The sequence below is a fragment of the Mustelus asterias genome, unplaced genomic scaffold (assembly GCF_964213995.1).
Source record: "Mustelus asterias unplaced genomic scaffold, sMusAst1.hap1.1 HAP1_SCAFFOLD_69, whole genome shotgun sequence".
In the NCBI taxonomy this organism is placed as follows: domain Eukaryota; kingdom Metazoa; phylum Chordata; class Chondrichthyes; order Carcharhiniformes; family Triakidae; genus Mustelus; species Mustelus asterias.
Genome location: NW_027590131.1, coordinates 291,348 through 315,065, shown reverse-complemented (window position 1 = coordinate 315,065; position 23,718 = coordinate 291,348). Strand labels below are relative to the sequence as shown.

Below are 23,718 nucleotides of genomic sequence, written 5' to 3'. Positions count from 1 at the left end.
CTGGTCGCATGTTCAATTTAGTTTAATTTGTCATTCAGATTATAGATGTTTATGTCTGTCGGCTTCTCAGTTTGATTAAATGTAGAAAACTGCAGTATATCGGTGAGGCAGATTACAAACTACATTGAATTCTGATGGAGGGATCCACTCTCAAATTTACGTTAAACGGAGCTTAAGGAGCATCTGAAAAGAGAATGCAGAGATGGAGGTGGGGAGGGTTATGAAGAGAATTCCAGAGCTCACAGCCCAGCAGTTCAAGGCACAGCTCAGCTGGCAATGGCAATAATCACAGTGCAGAATAGTCTGAATGACGTCCCTATTAATAATGGACATTGTTTTTAAGAACACAAATAATGATACTAAATATACCATTGCTGTCAGTATTTGTGTTATTAAAAACACTACCCGCTATTAGTAGACACAAAATAAGCTTGGGAGCAAAGTTGGAGACCATGAAATAAAAGAGACAAAGGCAGCCTGGATATGAAGTTATCTGAGTGACAGGAAACAGGCAGGAGAGGTGAACTGTACCTTTTCATTTATCGGAAGCTGACAGTGGCTTTCCCCAGCAACCAGTACTGTGTTACTACGACTAATTTTCTTTACATATACTGCCAAATGAGACTTGGGTTTATCTAAAGATGAGATGTGAAGCTCCAGCACACGGCCACCAGACCACAGAGCGGACGCAGCATATGATAGACCGAGCTCAATCACACCAAAACCAATGGATCAGATCAGAGATCTGCTGTCTTGCCATATGCAGTCATAAATAGTGTTAGACATGCCACAAAATGTTGGACATGCCGATTACATTAGGTGACACGGTGGCACAGTGGTCAGCACTGCTGCCTCACAGCGCCAGGGACCAGGGTTCAATTCCAGCCTTGGGTGACTTGATGTGTAGAGTTTGCACGTTCTCCCAGTGTCTGTGTGGGTTTCCTCTGGGTGCTCCAATTTTCTCCCACAGTCCAAAGATGTGCAGGTTCGGCTGATTGGCGATGCTAAGTTGTCCCTTGGTATCTCAGGGTGTGTAGGTTACGGGGATTAGTGGGCCATATATGTGGAGTTACAGAGATAGGGCCTGGATATGATATTCTTTCAAAGAATTGGTGAAGACTCGATGGGCCAAGGGGCCTCCTTCTACACTGTGGGAATTCTATGATTCTATAAACATGCTACAAGAATCCCCTCATTACTGATGAGGGAACCCAGAGCATCAGTGCCATCTTCAGCCAGAAGTGCTGAGTAGAATGATTAATCTCGGCCTCCTCCTGAGGTCCCCAACATTACAGATGACAATTTGATTCACTGCATGTGAGGTAAAGAAATGACTGAAGGCACTGCATACTGCAAACTCTGTCAGCCTGGCTGTACCCCAGCAATGGTACTGAAGAATTGTGCTCCATAACGAGCCATTCCCCTAGCCAAGCTGTTCCAGTACAGCTACAACACTGGATCTACCGGACAATGTGGGAAAAAACAGGGCAAATCCAATCTGATGAATTGCTGCTCCATCAGTCTGCTCTTGAACGTCAGAAAAGTGTCATCCTTCCAGTGCCTCATGAACATCACTGCAGGAGTTCCTGAGGGTGATGTCCAAATCCCAACCACCTTCAATTGCTTTATCAATGTCCTGCCGTCCATTATAATGTCAGAAGTGAGGATGCTCACTAATGATTGCACAATGCTCAGTACTGTTCACAATGCCTCAGAGACTGAAGCAGTCCATGTCCATAAACAGCAAGACCTGAACAAAACAGAAAATGCTGGAAAGGCTCAGCATGTCTGACAGCTTCTGTGGAGAGAGAACAGCTAACCCTTCGAATCTGGATGACTCTTCGACAGAGCTAGCGTCTTAAGCTCTGAAGAACTTTCAGGCTTAACCTGATAAATGGCAAGTAATGTTTCACTGCACAAATGCCAGGCAAGGACCATCTCCAACAGACGGGAATCTAACCATATTCCCTTTACATTGAATGGCAGCACCATCGCTGAATCCTCGACCATCAACATCCTGAGTGGTGGGGGCGCACTGGGACCATTGAACAGACACTGAACTGTAAACACGATGGCTCCAAGGGGAGATCACAGTCTGGGAATTCGGAGATGAGGAACTCGCCTCCTGTCTCCCAAATTTTTCCCACCATCTCCAAGGCACAACTCAGCAGTGTGATGGAATCCGCTCATCTTGCTGGATTGTCTGCAGGTTCAAAAGCACTGAAGAAGCTCATCCATGGAAAATGAGCCCACTGGATCAGCTGGCCATTCACCAAATTAAACATTGACTGTCTCTACCACTGACGCACAGTGGCAGTATTTTACCACATACAAGGTGGAATGTAGCAGCTCACCAAGGTTCCTGAGCCAGCATCATCCAAACAGGCACTATCCATCACCGAGATGGCCAAGGATATCAGAAGGATGGGACACCAACCAGCTTCAGATTTCTTTCCAAACCACACACCATTCTGACTTGGAATATATTGCTTTTCCATCACTGATGCAGGATCATAATCCCGGATGTCCCTTCCAAACGGTTTTGTACCAGATGGTCTGCAGAATTTAAGAAGATGGCTCACCACCTCCTTCTCAAGGGCAATTGAGGATGGGCTGCAAGTGTTGGCATTGCCAGTGATACCATCATCCCTTGAAAGAATTAATAAAGACAAGCGCTACCCACTGTAGAGGTGGGTAATTGTGCCTGTGTGTAACCCAAACACAGTCACGGAAGAGAGAAAAAACAGCTGCGACAGGACAAATAGTGTGACCATTGCACAGGCCAGAGGAATTCTAAAGATAGATCTGGTGGAACTATTTAATATACTCAGCGAGGGTCTCAAATGTCCAGGTGTTGTGCTGTGTTCCATACAACCTGGATCTAGAGTGGAGAAGCTTTGAACAAAGTGTGATGCAATACAATGTTGACCAGATGCTTCATGATGAGGAACCCCATGGACCACAGGCCAGGGACATGGGATATGTGTCAGGGAGGATGGAGATTCAGTAATGCAGACATGTTTTCCAAGAACCTTAACTCACACAGCCATTCAGTGTAATAAATCTTCACCATCTCCAGCACTGTTGCTGTTTCTGTGAATGTTTTATAATTTCCCTGGAGCCGTCACGACATGAAACAAAGGTATTGGAATTGTATTGACCTGATTCGGTGCTGTATTTCCCATCTCACATTCCCAGTGAACTGTTAAAGACCCAGTAATATGGTGAAGGAGTTTTTTAGTGGTGCTCCATCTCTGAATTTACTCAAAATACAGACATAACAAAGTGACCAGTAATAACAAAGTATAATCCTGTGAAACCCAAGGAAGCAACCCCACCATGACAACCACCGGCATCCCCGCACTTTCCGCTGAGCTGCAGGCAGCATCTTACCTCTCTCCTCTCCTCTGGGAATTTCGATGACCGTGGCCTTTGTCCTCGGATTTCCTGAGTCCTGGAAGGATCCGGCCAACTGCGGGTCCTCTGCACAGATGCTGGAGTTGTCCCTGTCATCATAGCTTCGTGAGGTGCTTGTGTCACAGTCGGAGCAGAAGGGGACCCACTGCCCACACCAGGGGCATCCTGAGAGGAGCTCCCGAATACTGCAGGCAGCCGCTCCTCTATCCATTCAGGGCAAACTGGACCCTCCCTGCTCAGCTGGGGAGGGCCTGACAGTTACTCCAGGCACATTTTCCCACCCCTCCCACAGCCCGTGTTCCACAGAGCTCATGGAGGTGGTGAGAACATGCAGGTTCATGTGTATTTCCTGTGGGTGATAGGCTGGATGTGACTCTCCATGAAGGTCACCAATCTCTCTGTGGAGGATGCTATTTGTGCTCAGACCTGAGACATGGTAACACTGCTGGCCTGGATTGACTCCTCCATCCTTTGTGTATGGATACACACAGCCTTTGGAAACTCCACCAAATGTTAAAATATCCTACGCTGCAGCTCCAGTATCTGCTGCATTGTTAAAGACTCCAGTCACATTTCATCTTCCTGAAGCTGACAATGACCTGTCCTCTCGAGAGTGTGAGTGAACTCAGCTATTCCTGCCTCCATCAGCTGCTCGGGTTTGTGTGTGCTGTCCTGTGCTGCCAGATTGTAACCCCTTTGCTAATCGTGAGAGACATTATCTGCTCTGGCGGACGTTATAGAGTATAATGTGACAATCCATCCTCTGACCCCTCCCCATCTTCAGAGCTACACGCCTGTCTCCCGCTCACCGCAGCTGTTGATTTGTGAGAGAGTGAAGAATGTTAGAGGGTAATGCACATTCCAACATGTCCTGCAGACTGTTCCTAACCCAGAGCTCCATGTGACCAATGGAAGACACACAAGCACCAGGTTTGGGACTCAGCAGCAGAGTCTCTCCTGTGCCCATCCATTCACTCACTCACTCTCTCTGGATCCACAACCCATCTCACCATCAGCGATTGCCCACCCAGCCTCCAGGTCTCCCAGCTCCAGCACTGCATCTTCCATTGGCATAAGGATGACACAATCCAGACACTGTCACTCTTGGCTCCTTCTCTGACGCTGTGTGCCCTCTTCTACAAGAACATAAATTTCCATTGTTACTCACCCATCAAAGACATACACAAACCTGACGCTGATTTAGACTGCCCATCATGGGACCACCAGGATGGTCACTCAGTGTCGGCAGTGCAGCAGCCATCTCTGACTGACTCTTTACTCCGAGAGTGGTTGGGGTGTGGAATGGACTGCCTGCTGTCATAGTGAAGTCGGACACTTTAGGAACTTTCAAGCGGTTATTGGATAGGCAGGTGGAGCACACTAGAATGATAGGGAGTGGGATAGCTTGATCTTGGTTTTGGACAAAGCTCAGCACAACATCGTGGGCCGAAGGGTCTGTACTGTGCTGTACTGTTCTATGTCCTATGTTCCATGTAACCCTTCACAGAGAGGCTGACATGTTCCTGAAGATTGATGCTGCTGTCTGGACATTGCCAGTGTCTGGGTGGAGATGTTCTTTCCACAATTTCTCTTTCATCCTTATTCACATATCAGCCTGTAGGCTTAACGCTCACCTTGTCAGAACATATCAGATTATTCATCTTTTGCCTCATTGCAGCCACTGCTCAGACCCTTGGCAGTGTCTATCCAGACTTGCTTGGGTTGATGTGACAGGTCTCCTTCTCCAGTCCTGAGGGAACAGAACCTTCCTCCAAACTGAAATAGCCTTGAGAATTTCCAGGGAAGTGTCAGCGAATTGGGTTTAATCTGCCTTCTGCCATTTCAGCCCTTTGTTCATTAACCAGGGCTCCCTCACTGCTCCCTTCAGAGCCTTTAAAAGTGCTGCTGGCTGCCTTTTAATCTGGTGCCAGCATTGCCAGAATTGTGCTGTCCCCTGCAGCCAGTGGTTAAGCTCTGGAATGCACAGGGATTTGGGGGAAGGTGGGGGAATGCCACTTAGTGAATTGCTCATTCGGAGAGTCAGTGCAGACACGATGGGCCGAGTGGCCTCCTTCTGCTCTCTAACAATACTGTGATTCTGCCTGTGCTGCCTGAGTGGACGGATTTCCCGAACCTATCAGACATTTACTGTGCCCGTTCTGGCTCTGTGTGGAGTTGGTTAGTTCAGTTGGTTCGGTGTCTCCAGCGTGATGTAGAATGACGCTGTTGTTGAGGGTTTGGTCCTCGTACTGGCTGTGGGGTTAATGGAGTCCCAACTCTTCCCATATCCCCACGTTTACTAAGTTGTATCCCTGAAGCGACATGTACCAAATTGTGTCTCTTTCTATTGGAGAGATTTCATTGGGGAATGTGGCTACTAACACTGTCCACACGGCAACATCACCAACTTCCAGTTGAAATATCGATAACATTTTCAACCACTGTCTCCACAGAATTCTTACGGAGCACAATGAGGCCATTGGGCCCATCGTGTCTGCACTAGCTCACCAAATTGACATTCGAAATTCGTGTCATTCTCCAACCTTTTTGTCGTATCCATTTTCGTAGCTCATTGCCTATCTTCAAAAAATCATCTAATTCCTTTTTGACTCCTTCGATGCAGCCGACCTCCACCACACTTCCCGGCTGTGAATTCCAGACCCGAACCACTGGCAGTGTGAGAAAGGTTTCTGTCGCATCATCTTCAACCCCACCACAAACTCCATTCCTGAGCCCCAGTTAGAATACTCACTGTCTCCATCTCCTGGTGTCTCTGTCTAACTGCACTCAGTTACAATACTCACTGTCTCCATCTCCTGGTGTCTCTGTCTAACTGCACTCAGTTACCCCCTCACTGTCTCCATCTCCTGGTGTCTCTGTCTAACTGCACTCAGTTACCCCCCTCACTGTCTCCATCTCCTGGTGTCCCTGTCTAACTGCACTCAGTTACCCCCCTCACTGTCTCCATCTCCTGGTGTCTCTCTCTAACTGCACTCAGTTACCCCCCTCACTGTCTCCATCTCCTGGTGTCTCTGTCTAACTGCACTCAGTTAGAATACTCACTGTCTCCATCTCCTGGTGTCTCTGTCTAACTGCACTCAGTTCGAATACTCACTGTCTCCATCTCCTGGTGTCCCTGTCTAACTGCACTCAGTTACCCCCCTCACTGTCTCCATCTCCTGGTGTACCTGTCTAACTGCACTCAGTTACCGCCCTCACTGTCTCCATCTCCTGGTGTCCCTGTCTAACTGCACTCAGTTACCCCCTCACTGTCTCCATCTCCTGGTGTACCTGTCTAACTGCACTCAGTTAGAATACTCACTGTCTCCATCTCCTGGTGTACCTGTCTAACTGCACTCAGTTAGAATACTCACTGTCTCCATCTCCTGGTGTCTCTGTCTAACTGCACTCAGTTAAAATACTCACTGTCTCCATCTCCTGGTGTCTCTGTCTAACTGCACTCAGTTAGAATACTCACTGTCTCCATCTCCTGGTGTCCCTGTCTGACTGCACTCAGTTAGAATACTCACTGTCTCCATCTCCTGGTGTCTCTGTCTAACTGCACTCAGTTAGAATACTCACTGTCTCCATCTCCTGGTGTCCCTGTCTAACTGCACTCAGTTACCCCCCTCACTGTCTCCATCTCCTGGTGTCCCTGTCTGACTGCACTCAGTTAGAATACTCACTGTCTCCATCTCCTGGTGTCCCTGTCTGACTGCACTCAGTTAGAATACTCATTGAATGTCCCGCGCTGTACATTATTATTGTTAATGATCTTATTCTTAAAAACACTGTGGATTTACCCTGATTCCTGTTATTTTTCTCTCTCTGATCTCCAGTCTCTATGGTAACGCTCTCACAGATTCTTGTGCCGAGGACCTGGCCTCTGCTCTCAGTACAAACCGCTCACTGATATATCTGAATCTGTGTGCCAATGAACTGGGAGATTCAGGAGTGAAACTGCTGTCTGTGGCTCTGAGGAATCCGGACTGTAAAATACAGAAACTGGTGTAAGTAGCAGACTGTGTGAGATTGTGTTTATAATAACTGAATATTCAACAATATAATTTCACCACTGGTATTTGTATAAAAAACACTGCCCATTACTATTGGCGTCAGTTATGAATCAGGAAAACTGCTTTTCCTCTGACTCCTGTTGCTTCTCTCTCTGATCCCTGAGCAATGGGATGTCAGTCCCACAGATCCTTATGTTGAGGGAGTGGGGGAATAATGTTATGGTTCACCCTCTGAGGTCCAGTCATTGGCAACTGCAAACTGTATTGAATTTCTACCTTCGGGTGTGCTGACTCTCAGAATCCCCAACCTGATCCAATCACATGACTTCATATTATAAGATCCGACAGCTTTGACAGAAAAGGCAATGAGGGACAATTCGCCTGGGAGCAAAGGTCGCCAGTCACAAATCTGATAGGTTTGTGGTCACAGCACAGCTGAAGTAACGTGTATAGTTTTGGTCACCTTATGAACGTATTTTATAAACATTTGAGAAAATGTTGGCTTGAGTCTTTCATGGCATGCCAGGCTTATCTTATGAAAAAATATAGAAATTATTCGTCCTATACTCACTGCAATTGGGACGAACCACGGCTGATCATGGTCGGCAGGGTGGTAGAGCTGTTAGCACTGCTGACTCAGAGCGCCAGAGACCCGTGTCAATTCCGGCCTTGGGTGACAGATTGTGTGGAGTTTGCATGTACTCTCCGTGTCTGCGCAGGTTTCCTTCAGTTACTCCAGTTTCCTCCCACATGCCAAAGATGTGCACGCTAGTTCGAGCGGCGATGGTAAATTGACACTTCATGTCAGGGGGATTTGCAGAGTTAATATGTAGGGTTACTGTTATAGGGCCTGGGCGGGATTGTTGTTAGTGAAGGATTGATGGGCCGAATGGCCCACAGCTTGTCTGGACTTGCAGAATCTCACTGGCTGTCCTGTCTGGAGACAATACACATCTCTTTAACCTGTGCTTAATGCTCCCTCCACTCACACTGTTTGTACCTTTAAGACTTGATTATCTGTAAAGACTGCATTCCAGTCATTATTCTGTAAATTGAGTTTGTGTCTCTGTATGCCCTGTTTGTGAGCATTTCTACACTCCACCTGACGAAGGGGCAGCGCTCCGAAAGCTGGTGGCATTTGCTACCAAATAAACCTGTTGGACTTGAACCTGGTGCTGTTAAACTTCTGACTGTTCCTAACCCAGAGCTCCATGTGACCAATGATGAACAGACAAGCTCCAAGTTATGGACTCAGCAGCAGAGCCTCTCCTGTGCCCATCCACTCACTCACTCACTCTCTCTGGATCCACAACCCATCTCCCCATCAGCGATTGCCCACCCAGCCTCCAGGTCTCCCAGCTCCAGCACTGCATCTTCCATTGGCATAAGGATGACACAATCCAGACACTGTCACTCTTGGCTCCTTCTCTGACGCTGAGTGCCCTCTTCTACAAGCACATAAATTTCCATTGTTACTCACCCATCAAAGACACACACAAGCCTATGGTGCTGCCAGACTGCCCATCATGGGACCACCAGGATGGTCACTCAGTGTCGGCAGTGCAGCAGTCATCTCTGACTGACCGGAACCCTTCACAGAGAGGCTGACATGTTCCTGAAGATTGATGCTGCTGTCTGGACATTGCCAGTGTCTGGGTGGAGATGTTCTTTCCACCATTCCTCTTTCATCCTTATTCACATATCAGCCTGTAAGTTTAACGCTCACCTTGTCAGAACATATCAGGTTATTGATCCTTTTGCCTCACTGCAGCCACGTGCTGCCTGCTCTGGCCCTCGGCAGTTTCTATCCAGACTTGCTTGGGTTGATGTGACCGGTCTCCTCCTCCACTCCTGAGGGAACAGAGCCTCCCTCCAAACTGATATAGCCTTGAGAATTTCCAGGGAAGTGTCAGCGAATTGGGTTTAATCTGCCTTCTGCCATTTCAGCTCTTTGTTCATTAACCAGGGCTCCCTCACTGCTCCCTTCAGAGCCTTTAAAAGTGCGGCTGGCTGCCTTTTAATCTGGGGCCAGCTCTGCCAGAATGGGGCCTTCCCCTGCAGCCAGTGGTTAAGCTCTGGAATGCACGGGGTTTTGGGGGAAGGTGGGGGGATGACACTTAGTGAGTTGCTCATTCGGAGAGTCAGTGCAGACACAATGGGCCGAATGGCCTCCTCCTGCTCTGTAACAATTCTGTGATTCTGCCTGTGCTGCCTGAGTGCACGGATTTCCCGAACCTGTCAGATATTAATGTGCCTGTTTGGTTATATGTGGAGTTGGTTAGTTCATTTGGTTTGGTGTTTAGAGTGTGATGTAGAATGATGCTAAATCTGAGGGTTTGGTCCTCTTACCGGCTGTGGGGTTCATGGAATCACATCTCCTCCCATTGCCGCACGTTTATTAAATTGTATCCCTGAAGCTACATGTAACAAATTGTCTCTCTCTCTATTGGAGAGAAACACAAAGAACAAAGAAAATTACAGCACAGGAACAGGCCCTTCGGCCCTCCAAGACTGCACCCACCATGCTGCCTGACTTAACTAATACCCCCTACCCTTCCGGGGACTATATCCCTCTATTCCCATCCTATTCATGTACTTGTCAAGACGCCCCTTAAACGTCACCACCATATCTGCTTCTACTACCTCCCCCAGCAACGAGTTCCAGGCGCCCACTACTCTGTGTAAAAAATCTGCCTCGTACATCTCCTTTAAACCTTGCCCCTCGCACCTTAAACCTGTGCCCCCTAGTAATTGACTCTTCTACCCTGTGAAAAAGCTTCTGACTATCCACTCTGTCCATGCCTCTCATAATCTTGTCGACCTATATCAGGTCTCCCCTCAACCTCCGTCGCTCCAGTGAGAACAAACCAAGTTTCTCCAACCTCTCCTCATAGCTAATGCCCTCCATACCAGGCAACATCCTGGTCAATCTTTTCTGTACCCTCTCCAAAGCCTCCACATCCTTCTGGTAGAGTGGCGACCAGAATTGAACACTATATTCGAAGTGCGGCCGAACGAAGGTTCTATAAAGCTGCAACATGACTTGCCAATTTTTAAACTCCATGCCCCGGCTGATGAAGGCAAGCATGCCGTATGCCTTCTTGACTACCTTCTCCACCTGCATTGCCACTTTCAGTGATCTGTGGACCTGTACACCCAGATCCCTTTGCCTATCAGTATTAACATTTTATTGAGGACTATGGCTACTAACACTGTCCACACTGCAACATCACCACTTCCAGTTGAAATATCGATACATTTCCAACCAATATCTTCACAGAATTCTTACGGTGCACAATGAGGCCATTTGGCCCATCGTGTCTGCACCAGCTCACCAAATTAGCATTAGGAATTTGAGTCATTCTCCAGCATTTTTCTCGTATCCTCGCTCATTCTTTATATTCAAATAATCATCTAATTCCTTTTTGACTGCTTCGATGCAGCCGACCTCCACCACACTTCCCGGCTGTGAATTCCAGACCCGAACCACTGGCAGTGTGAGAAAGGTTTCTCTCACATCATCTTCAACCCCACCACACACTCCATTCCTGAGCCACTGGCCATCCCATGTCCCTCCCTGTGACTCAGGGTAAGGACATGGGAATCCTGTGCTCTTCCCTTTCACCATCATCCTTTTTGTCGTTTAATCACTCCGGCACTTCCATTTTGTTCTTTCCTTGTCACCCGCCCATCCCCAGCTCCCGTCACTTCAAACAATTTAATTCACCGCTGTTTCCAATTTCTAAGTTTCGCGAATTGAACTGAAACTAAATCTGTTTCTCTCTTCACAGATATTGCCTGACCTGATGAGAGTCTCCAACATATTCATTCATATTTCAGATTTACAGCATCAATAGAATTTTGCCTTCTGTATGAACTGAAGTTGTGTTTCTTGAATGTCCCGCGCTGTACATTATTATTGTTAATGACCTTATTCTTAAAAACACTGTGGATTTACCCTGATTCCTGTTATTTTTCTCTCTCTGATCTCCAGTCTCTATGGTAACGATCTCACAGATTCTTGTGCCGAGGACCTGGCCTCTGCTCTCAGTACAAACCGCTCACTGATAGATCTGGATCTGGGTAACAATAAACTGGGAGATTCCGGAGTGAAACTGCTGTCTGTGGCTCTGAGGAATCCGGAATGTAAAATACAGAAACTGGAGTAAGTAGCAGACTGTGTGAGATTGTGTTTATAATAACTGAATATTCAACAATATAATTTCACCACTGGTATTTGTATAAAAAACACTGCCCGTTACTATTGGCATCAGTTATGAATCAGGAAAATTGCTTTTCCTCTGACTCCTGTTGCTTCTCTCTCTGATCCCTGAGCAATGGGATGTCAGTCCCACAAATCCTTATGTTGAGGGAGTGGGGGAATAATGTTATGGTTCACCCTCTGAGTTTCTCTCCTCCTCCTCAGATGTGCACAGCTCTCCCCGGACACAGCATCCATTGATTAGTGAAAGGGGGGAGAGTGAATAGATGACAGTAAATGGAGGACAGGACATGGTGGTGGAGTCTCACTGTTAGTAACAGATGTCAGTACAGCAGCGAGAGCTGAACTTAGTTCCAATGATCAAGATGCAGAATCAGGTTGGGTAGAGATAAGAATTAACAAAGTTAAAAGATCACTTGTAGGAATCTTTTATAGGCCCCGAACAATATTCAGAATCTCCGACACAGGAATATTAATGGGGTCTTGTAAAAACATTCTGCAATAATCACGGGTGATTTTAACATTCATGTACAAAGAAGAACAAAGAGCCATGCAGCACAGTAACAGGCCCTTTGGCCCACCAAGCCTGCGGCGACTCCTCATTCTTATTCAGACCCAGTACTTATTGCTCATACGCAGCTTCTATTCCTCTGTTCATCTCCCGTTCACGTTTCTATCAAGATAAACCTTGAACATTGGGAACGTGCCTGCTTCCGACAACTTCACTGGCTGCGCATTCGAGGCATCTCCCACCCCATGTGAAAATGTTCCCCGTACGTCTCCTCTAAACTTTCCCCCTCTTGCCTTCAAACTGTCCCGTCTTGTAGTTGACATTTCCACCCTGGGGAAAAGACTCCAACTATCAACCATATATCTGCCTCTATCAGGTCGCCCCTCAGCCTCCGTTTTTCCAGTGAAAACAATCCGAGTTTATTCAACTTCTCTTCATACCTTAACCAGACCAGGCAACATCCTTGTAAACCTTCTTTACACCTTCTCCAAAGCAGCCACATCCTTCTGGTTGTCTGGCGATCAGCACTGCACGCAATATTCCATGTTGGGCCTAACTAAAGTTTAATACAGCTGTAACATAACTTGCCAACTTTTATACCTGATGCCCTGGCCAATGAAGCAAGCATGCTGCATGCCTTGTTGACCAAGTTATCCACCTGTGTTACCACTTTCAGGGATCAGTGGGCAAGTACGCACAGATCCATCTGTATGTCAATGCTCCTGTTATTTTTTACAGATGGAAGGCTGGGGGACGACCATGTGGAGTTGTATCAAATTATAGAAATAAACCTTTCCCCTTTGTTTTCGGAGACAATAACCAGGGGCATAGATTCAAGGCATTGGGCAGGAGTTTCAGAGGAGAATTGAAGATGGCACAGTGGTTAGCATTGCTGCCTCACAACGTCAGGGACCTTTGTTTAATTCCGGCCTGGGGTGACTGCCTGTGTGGAGCTTGCATGTTCCCCCCATGTGTGCGTGTTTCCGTCAGGTACTCTGGTTTCCTCCCACAGTCCAAAGATGTGTAGGTTAGGTGGATCGACCATGCTAAATTATCATTTCATGTCCAAAGATATGTAGTTTCAGTGGATTTGCCATGATAAATGTCCAGTGATAAGCAGTTGTGTGGGCCTGGCTTTTTCGGACAGTCAGTGCAGAGTCGATGAGGCGATTGGGAGCCTTCTGCAGAGTGGGGATTCTATGGTTCTGTGGAAAAGGTTTTTCACCCAGAGGGTGGTGGGAATCTGGATCTCACTGTCTGAAAGGGTGGTGGAGTCAGGAACACTCACAACATTTAAGAAGCATTCAGACAAGCACTTGAAATGCCGCAGCAGACAAGGCTATGGAGCAAGTGCTGGAAATGGGTTAGAATAGATTGGTGCTTGATGGCTGACACAGACACGATGGGCCGAAGGGCCTCTTTCTGTGCTGAAAAACTCTATAAAGGCCCAGGGGTTGGAAGTTATGAACCAGAACCTGAATTTTCACTGATTCCTGTGATTTCTCTCTCTCTCTGATCGCAATGCAGTGGAATGTCAATCACATTGATTTTTGTGCCCTGGGTGTAGGGGAATAATGTGACGGTGACTGAGGACCCGTTCACATGCTTACAGGGGGACACACGTCACCCAGTCACACAGCCCTTGATTTGTGAGGAAGAGTAAAGAGTGAATGGAAGCAATTGTTAAGATGCAGACCAGAAACTCCAAGGTGTTTTGTGAAGTTAGCCTGGACCCTTGGTTTTACATTTGATTTTGGCATTGATGAGCATGAGGTGTTTCACTCCAGGTATGAATCAAGTGACCCACTAGGATGCTTTTATCAAACACAGTTTATTTAAGAACGCAGTTAGAATATAACAACAAGAATTAGCATAACCTTTACCAATTGCAGCACTTAAACATGACATAGTATAACTCTTAACAGCTAGCTATCTCTGTTGTTCCAATATAAAGCAATACCCACAGACATACACCCTTCTCCAACATTAGTTAGCACAAAAACAAGTAAGCTCACATGATGCCGATTTCCAGCTTTTTACCACTTCTGGAGAGCAAACAGACAATTGTTTTCAGAGAAGGATGTCGCCTCCGAACAGCCCAACCGCAGAGAGGTAACCCCAGCCTCTGACAGCTTCCAACACAGCAACACTTAAACAGCAAAAACTCCAACTTCAGAGAGGGAAACAGCACTGCAGTTTGTCTGAACTTCAAGCAGCTTCTGAAAGCAGAATTGAAACTAGAATGTTCTGTGAAAAATAGCTGTTCCTCCGTCACATGTCATAACCTGTCAATCACCCGCAATCAAGCTCTACTCTGCCATCCCAGGGGAACACTGAAACAACAGAACACTGCATTAGTTCAGATTAAAATCAACATGATGTCAATTATACTGCTTCAGTAACAATAAAGGAAACCGGCTACAGATAGCACGGTGCCGACAACATAACCTGCAGAGAAACATGATTAAAATAGAAACTAGAAGCAGGAGTCGGCCATTCGGCCCTTCGAGCCTGCTACACCATTCATTTTGTTCATGGCTGATCATCAAATTCAATATCCTTCAATATTCAGTATATTTCTTCAAGACATAGTTTGTAACAAAATATACATTCCAACACGTCCTTCAGCCGGTTCCATGTGACCGGTGATGGGCACACAAGCTCTATGTGTTGCAGGCACCAGAGAGTCTCCTGTGTCCATCCATTCGACCGCACACTCTCAGCTCCACAACCAGTATCACAATCAGCGATTTCCCACACTATCTGCTGTTCTCCCAGCTCCAGCGCTGCTAATTCTACGTGTAAGGATTACAAGATCTGGACGCTGTCATCATTTTTACTTCATTCCCTGACGTTTCGTGCTCTCTTCTACAGGCACATAAAGTTCCATTGTTACTCTCCCATCAAAGACACAAGCCTATGCTGGTGAGAACCTGACTGACCATCATGTCTACGCAGGGAAAGCCTCTTGCCTGTGACCATCCCATTCTCACAGTGCTAGAGTTATCTGACTAACTAGAACCCTGCAGAGAGAGGCTGACATGTCTCTGACAGTCGATGCTGCTGTCTGGGCATTGCCTGTGTCTGTGTGGGGAATGGCCTTTCTACCATTTCACTTTCATTCTCATTCGACCCCATATGCCTCAGATTATATGCTATAAAATGCTTCACCACCTTGTCAGAACTTGGCAAGTTATTCATCCTTTTGCCTCATGCAACCATATAACCCACGCCTACTCAGTTCTCCAGTAATCTCCATCCCGATATACTTGGATTGATGTGGCAGATACTGTCCAGTCCTGAGAGAACAGAAATTTGCTCCAGACTCGCGTCGCCTTGGGGAAGAGTACCAAGTATTGCCAAGTGCATCATTGAATTGAGTTTAACCTTTCTCCTCCCATTCCAGCCCTGTGTTCTTAACCAGGTCTTCCTCACTGGTCTCTCCAGAGCTGCTGCCTATCAAAGTGCTGCCCGTGCCAGCATTGCCTGAACCGGGACTTCCCCCGCAGCGAGTGGTTAAGGGCTGGAGTTCACTGTCTGGGAGTGTGGTGGAGACACGTTCAGTTGAAAATTTCCGAAGGGAATTGGATTATGATCTGAATAGGAAGATTGTGCAGGGTTACGGGGAGAATTTGGGGGAATGACACTTAGTAAATTGCACATTCAGAGAGTAGGTGCAGAGAGCATGGGCCGAATGGTCTCCTTCTGCTCTGTAACAATTCTCTGATTCTACCTGAGAGAGATACCAATGGCCCTTTGTGGACACTGGCTAAATTACCTAACCCTGTTGACACTGCAACATCACCAGCTTCCAGTTAAAATCTCCATACATTTCCAACCATTATCTTCACAGAATTATTGCGGAGCACCACGAGGCGAAATGTGTCTGCACCGGCTCACCAAACTAGGATTAGGAATTTGTCTCATTCTCCTGCCTTCTCCTCGTATCTTTGCACATTGTTTCATTCGATTGTTCATCGACTGCCCTCTGTGATGCCTCGAATCAGCCTGCCCCCACCACACTTCCAGACTGTACATTCCAGACCCGAACCACTGGCATCGTGAAAAAGGTTTCTCTCTCATCATCAACCCCACCACACACTCCATTCCAGAGCCACTGACCATCCCATGTCCCTCCCTGTGACTCAGGGTAAGGACATGGGAATCCTGTGCTCTTCCCTTTCACCATCATCCTTCTTGTCATTTAATCACTCCGGCACTTCCATTTTGTTCTTGTCACCCGCCCATCCCCAGCTCCCTGTCACTTCAAACAATTTAATTCACTGCTACTTCCAATTTCTAATTTTAGCTAATTGAACTGAAACTAAATCTGTTTCTCTCTTCACAGATGCTGCCTGTCCTGCTGAGATTTTCCACATATTTTATTCATATTTCAGATTTACAGCATCAATAGAATTTTGCCTCCTGTATGAACTGAAGTTGTGTTCCTTGAATGTCCCGCACTGTACATTATTATTGTTAATGATCTTATTCTTAAAAACACTGTTGATGTACCCTGATTCCTGTTATTTTTCTCTCTGATCTCCAGTCTGAATAATAACTATCTCACTGATTCTTGTGCCGAGGACCTGGCCTCTGCTCTCAGTCCAAACCGCTCACTGATAGATCTGTATCTGGGTTCCAATAACCTGGGAGATTCAGGAGTGAAACTGCTGTCTGTGGCTCTGAGGAATCCGGATTGTAAAATACAGGAACTGGAGTAAGTAGCAGACTGTGTGAGATTGTGTTTATAATAACTGAATATTCAACAATATAATTTCACCACTGGTATTTGTATAAAAAACACTGCCCATTACTATTGGCGTCAGTTATGAATAAGGAAAACTGCTTTTCCTCTGACTCCTGTTGCTTCTCTCTCTGATCCCTGAGCAATGGGATGTCAGTCCCACAAATCCTTATGTTGAGGGAGTGGGGGGATAGGTTATGGTTCACCCTCTGAGGTCCTCTCCTCCTCCCCAGATGCTCACAGCTCTCCCCGGACACAGCATCCATTGATTAGTGAAAAGGGGGAGAGTGAATAGATGACAGTAAATGGAGGACAGGACATGGTGGTGGAGTCTCACTGTTCGTAACAGATGTCAGTACAGCAGCGAGAGCTGAACTTAGTTCAAGATGCAGAATCAGTTTGGATAGAGATATCATTTAACAAAGTTAAAAGTTCACTTGTGGGAATCATTTTTCGGCTCCTAACAACAGTCACAATCTCCGACACAGTACACAGGAAAAATAACGGGGCCTTGTAAAAACATATTGCAATAACCACGGGTGATTTTAATCTTCATATACAAAGAAGAACAAAGAACCGCACAGCACAGTAACAGGCCCTTCAGCCCACCAAGCCTGTGGCGCCTCCTAACGCTTATTCAGACCCAGAACCTACTGCCAATTTGCGGTTTCTATTCCTCTGTTTGTCTCTTGTTCATGTATCTACCAAGATGCACCTTGGACATTGGAAACGTGCCTGCTTCTGCCACCTCCATTGGCAGTGCCTTCCAGGCACCCACCACCCTCTGGGTGAAAACTTACCCCACACACCTCCCTCCAAAGTTTGCCCCTCTCACCTTCATCCTGTGCCCTCTTGTAGTTGACCATTCCACCCTGGAGAAAAGTCTCTGACTATCCACCATATTGATGCTTCTCATAATTGTGGACACCTCCATCAGGTCACCCCTCAGCCTCCCTTTTTGTAGTGAAAACAATCTGTGTTTATACAACGTCTCCTCATAACCTAACCGTCCTTGACCAGGCAACATTCTGGTAAACCTTCCTTGCACCCTCTCCAAAGCATCCACATCATTCTGGTAGTGTCGCAAACGGAACTGCAAGCAATATTCAAATGTGGCCAACTGAAGTTTCATACAGCTAGAACATAGAACAGTACAGCACAGAACAGGCCCTTCGGCCCACGATGTTGTGCCGAGCTTTGTCTGAAACCCAGATCAAGCTATTTCCTCCCTATCATCCCGAATTACTCCATGTGCCTATCCAATAGCTTCTTAAATGTTCCCAAAGTTTCTGACTCCACTATCCCTGCAGGCAGTCCGTTCCACACCCCAATCAGTCTCTAGAGTAGAAAACCTACCTCGGACATCCTTCCTATATCTCCCACCATGAACCCTTTAGTTATGCCCCCTGGTTACCGCTCCATTCACCCGAGGAAATAGTCTTTGAACATTCACTCTATCTATCCCCCTCATCATCTTATAAACCTCTATCAAGTCTCCTCTCAACCTCCTCCGCTCCAAGAGAAAAGCCCAAGTTCCCTCAACCTTTCCTCATAAGACCTACCCTCCAAACCAGGCAGCATCCTGGTAAATCTCCTTTGCACTCTTTCCAGTGTCTCCACATCCTTCTTGTAGTGAGGTGACCAGAACTGCACACAATATTCCAAATGTGGTCTCACCAAGGTCCTGTACAGTTGCAGCATAACCCCACGGCTCTTAAACTCAAACCCCCTGTTAATGAACGCCAACACACTACAGGCCTTCTTCACGGCTCTATCCACTTGAGTGGCAACCTTCAGAGATCTATGGATATGAACCCCAAGATCTCTCTGTTCCTCCACATTCTTCTGAACCCGACCTTTGACCCTGTAATCCACATTTAAATTTGTCCTACCAAAATGAATCACCTCGCATTTGTCAGGGTTAAACTCCATTTGCCATTTTTCAGTCCAGCTCTGCATCCTATCTATATCTCTTTGCAGCCTACAACAGCCCTCCACCTCATCCACTACTCCACCAATCTTGATGTCATCAGCAAATTTACTGATCCACCCTTCAGCCCCCTCCTCCAAGTCATTTATAAAAATTACAAATAGCAGAGGACCAAGTACTGATCCCTGTGGCACTCCGCTGGTAACTGGTTTCCAGTCCGAAAATTTTGCATCCACCACCACCCTCTGTCTTCTGTTAGATAGCCAGTTACCTATCCAATCGTCCAAACTTCCCTCTATCCCACACATCCTTACTTTCTTCATAAGCCGACCGTGGGGGACTTTATCAAACGCCTTACTAAAATCCATATATATGACATCAACTGCACTACCTCCTCAAAAAATTCTATCAAATTTCTGAGGCAAGACTTGCCCTTCACAAATCCGTGCTGACTATCCCGGATTAAGCTGCATCTTTCTAAATGGTCGTAAATCCTATCCCTAAGGAGCTTTTCCATCAACTTACCGACCACCGAAGTAAGACTAACCGGCCTATAATTACCAGAGTCATTTCTATTCCCTTTCTTAAACAGAGGAACAACATTCGCCACTCTCCAGTCCTCTGGCACCACCCCCGTGGACAGTGAGGACCCAAAGTTCAATGCCAAAGGCTCTGGTATCTCATCCCTTGCCTCCCAAAGAATCCTAGGATATATTTCATAAGGCCCAGGGGACTTATCAATTTTCAGTTTATTCAAAATTGCTAGTACATCTTCCCTCTGAACATCTACTTCCTCCAGCCTATCAGCCTGTGACACCCTCTCTTCCTCAAAAACATGGCCCCTCTCCTTGGTGAACACCGAAGAAAAGTATTCATTCATCACCTCTCCTATCTCTTCTGACTCCATGCACAAATTCCCACTGCCGTCCTTGACCGGCCCTAACCTCACCCTGGTCATTCTTTTATTCCTCATATAAGAGAAAAAAGCCTTGGGGTTTTCCTTGATCCGACCTGCCAAGGACTTCTCATGTCCCCTCCTAGCTCTCCTAAGACCCTTTTTCAGCTCATTCCTTGCTAACTTGTAACCCTCCATCGAGCCAACTGAACCTTGTTTTCTCAACCTAACATAGGCTTCCTTCTTCCTCTTGACAAGACATTCCACCTCTTTTGTGAACCATAATACAGACATGTTTTCCATGAGTCACACTCACACAGCCATTCAGTGTAATAAATCTTCACCATCTCCAGCACTGTTGCTGTTTCTGTGAATGTTTTATAATTTCCCTGGAGCCGTCACGACATGAAACAAAGGTATTGGAATTGTATTGACCTGATTCAGTGCTGTATTTCCCATCTCACATTCCCAGTGAACTGTTAAAGACCCAGTAATATGGTGAAGCATTTTTTTAGTGATGCTCCATCTCTGAATTTACTGAAAATACAGACATAACAAGGTGACCGGTAACAACAAAGTATAACCCAGTGAAACCCAAGGAAGCAACCCCACCATGACAACCACCGCCATCCCCGCACTTTCCGCTGAGCTGCAGGCAGCATCTTACCTCTCTCCTCTCCTCTGGGAATTTCGATGACCGTGGCCTTTGTCCTCTGATTTCCTGAGTCCTGGAAGGATTCGGCCAACTGCGGGTTCTCTGCACAGATGCTGGAGTTGTCTCTGTCATCATAGCTTCGTGAGGTGCTTGTGTCACAGTCGGAGCAGAAGGGGACCCACTGCCCACACCAGGGGCATCCTGAGAGGAGCTCCCAAATGCTGCAGGCAGCCGCTCCTCTATCCATTCAGGGCAAACTGGACCCTCCCTGCTCAGCTGGGGAGGGCCTGACAGTGAGTCCAGGTACATTTTCCCACCCCTCCCACAGCCCGTGTTCCACAGAGCTCATGGAGGTGGTGAGAACATGCAGGTTCATGTGTATTTCCTGTGGGTGATAGGCTGGATGTGACTCTCCATGAAGGTCACCAATCTCTCTGTGGAGGATGCTATTTGTGCTCAGACCTGAGACATGGTAACACTGCTGGCCTGGATTGACTCCTCCATCCTTTGTGTATGGATACACACAGCCTTTGGAAACTCCACCAAATGTTAAAGTATCCTACGCTGCAGCTCCAGTATCTGCTGCATTGTTAAAGACTCCAGTCACATTTCATCTTCCTGAAGCTGACAATGACCTGTCCCCTCGAGAGTGTGAGTGAACTCAGCTATTACAGCCTCCATCAGCTGCTCGGGTTTGTGTGTGCTCTCCTGTGCTGCCAGATTGTAACCCATTTGCTACTCGTGTGAGACACAATCTGCTGTGGCTGATGTTATGGCGAATAATATGACAGTCCATCCTCTGACCCCTCCCCATCTTCAGAGCTACACGCCTGTCTCCCGCTCACCGCAGCTGTTGATTTGTGAGAGAGTGAAGAATGTTAGAGGGTAATACACATTCCAACATGTCCTGCAGACTGTTCCTAACCCAGAGCTCCATGTGACCAATGGAAGACACACAAGCACCAGGTTTGGGACTCAGCAGCAGAGTCTCTCCTGTGCCCATCCATTCACTCACTCACTCTCTCTGGATCCACAACCCATCTCCCCATCAGCGATTGCTCACCCAGCCTCCAGGTCTCCCAGCTCCAGCACTGCATCTTCCATTGGCATAAGGATGACACAATCCAGACACTGTCACTCTTGGCTCCTTCTCTGACGCTGAGTGTCCTCTTCTACAAGCCCATAAATTTCCATTGTTACTCACCCATCAAAGACACACACAAGCCTATGGTGCCTCCAGACTGCCCATCATGGGACCACCAGGATGGTCACCCAGTGTCGGCAGTGCAGCAGTCATCTCTGACTGACCGGAACCCTTCACAGAGAGGCTGACATGTTCCTGAAGATTGATGCTGCTGTCTGGACATTGCCAGTGTCTGGGTGGAGATGGTCTTTCCACAATTTCTCTTTCATCCTTATTCACATATCAGTCTGTAAGTTTAACGCTCACCTTGTCAGAACATATCAGGTTATCGATACTTTTGCCTCACTGCAGCCACGTGCTGCCTGCTCTGGCCCTCGGCAGTTTCTATCCAGACTTGCTTGGGTTGATGTGACAGGTCTCGTTCTCCAGTCCTGAGGGAACAGAACCTTCCTCCAAACCGAAATAGCCTTGAGAATTTCCAGGGTAGTGTCAGCGAATTGGGTTTAATCTGCCTTCTGCCATTTCAGGCCTTTGTTCATTAACCAGGGCTCCCTCACTGCTCCCTTCAGAGCCTTTAAAAGCGCTGCTGGCTGCCTTTAAATCTGGTGCCAGCATTGCCAGAATTGTGCTGTCCCCTGCAGCCAGTGGTTAAGCTCTGGAATGCACAGGGATTTGGGGGACGGTGGGGGGATGACACTTAGTGAGTTGCTCATTCGGAGAGTCAGTGCAGACACTGTGGGCCGAATGGCCTCCGCCTGCTCTGTAACAATTCAGTGATTCTGCCTGTGCTGCCTGAGTGCACGGATTTCCCGAACCTGTCAGGTATTAATGTGCCCGTTCTGGCTCTGTGTGGAGTTGGTTAGTTCAGTTGGTTCATGTCTCGAGCGTGATGTAGAATGACCCTAATGTTGAGGGTTTGGTCTTCGTACGGGCTGTGGGGTTCATGGAGTCCCAACTCTTCCCATATCCCCACGTTTACTAAGTTGTGTCCCTGAAGCTACATGTAACAAATTGTCTCTCTCTATTGGAGAGAAATGTTAATATTTCATTGGGGACTGTGGCTACTAACACTGTCCACACGGCAACATCACCAACTTCCAGCTGAAATATCGATACATTTACAACCACTGTCTCCACAGAATTCTTACGGTGCACAATGAGGCCATTTGGCCCATCGTGTCTGTACCAGCTCACCAAATTAGCATTAGGAATTTGAGTCATTCTCCAGCGTTTTTCTCGTGTCCCCGCTCATTGTTTATATTCAAATAATCATCTAATTCCTTTTTGACTGCTTCGATTCAGCCGACCTCCACCACACTTCCCGGCTGTGAATTCCAGACCCGAACCACTGGCAGTGTGAGAAAGGTTTCTGTCGCATCATCTTCAACCCCACCACACACTCCATTCCTGAGCCACTGACCATCCCATGTCCCTCCCTGTGACTCAGGGTAAGGACATGGGAATCCTGTGCTCTTCCCTTTCACCATCTTCCTTTTTGTCATTTAATCACTCCGGCACTTCCATTTTGTTCTTCCCTTGTCACCCGCCCATCCCCAGCTCCCTGTCACTTAAAACAATTTAATTCACCGCTACTTCCAATTTCTAAGTTTCGCGAATTGAACTGAAACTAAATCTGTTTCTATCTTCACAGATGCTGCCTGTCCTGCTGAGATTTTCCACATATTTTATTCATATTTCAGATTTACAGCATCAATAGAATTTTGCCTTCTGTATGAACTGAAGTTGTGTTTCTTGAATGTCCCGCGCTGTACATTATTATTGTTAATGATCTTATTCTTAAAAACACTGTTGATTTACCCTGATTTCTGTTATTTTTCTCTCTCTGATCTCCAGTCTCTGTGTTAATGGTCTCACCGATTCTTGTGCCGAGGACCTGGCCTCTGCTCTCAGTACAAACCGCTCACTGATAGATCTGAATCTGAGTTACAATAAACTGGGAGATTCAGGAGTGAAACTGCTGTCTGTGGCTCTGAGGAATCCGGACTGTAAAATACAGAAACTGGAGTAAGTAGCAGACTCTGTGAGATTGTGTTTATAATACCTGAATATTCAACAATATAATTTCACCACTGGTATTTGTATAAAAAAATACTGCCCATTACTATTGGCGTCAGTTATGAATAAGGAAAATTGCTTTTCCTCTGACTCCTGTTGCTTCTC

General features: G+C 46.8%; 1 protein-coding gene across 1 annotated transcript in view; it reads left to right on the top strand.

The window, feature by feature from the left end:
* Nucleotides 1–23,718, top strand: part of LOC144483443 (NACHT, LRR and PYD domains-containing protein 3-like) — a 92,477-nt gene that overhangs the window by 58,854 nt on the left and 9,905 nt on the right. Inside the window, exons 10-13 of the mRNA XM_078202129.1 lie at nucleotides 7,257–7,427; nucleotides 11,428–11,598; nucleotides 16,716–16,886; nucleotides 23,392–23,562. Of these exons, the coding sequence (XP_078058255.1) occupies nucleotides 7,257–7,427; nucleotides 11,428–11,598; nucleotides 16,716–16,886; nucleotides 23,392–23,562 (684 nt within the window). The remainder of the gene's footprint in view (nucleotides 1–7,256; nucleotides 7,428–11,427; nucleotides 11,599–16,715; nucleotides 16,887–23,391; nucleotides 23,563–23,718) is intronic.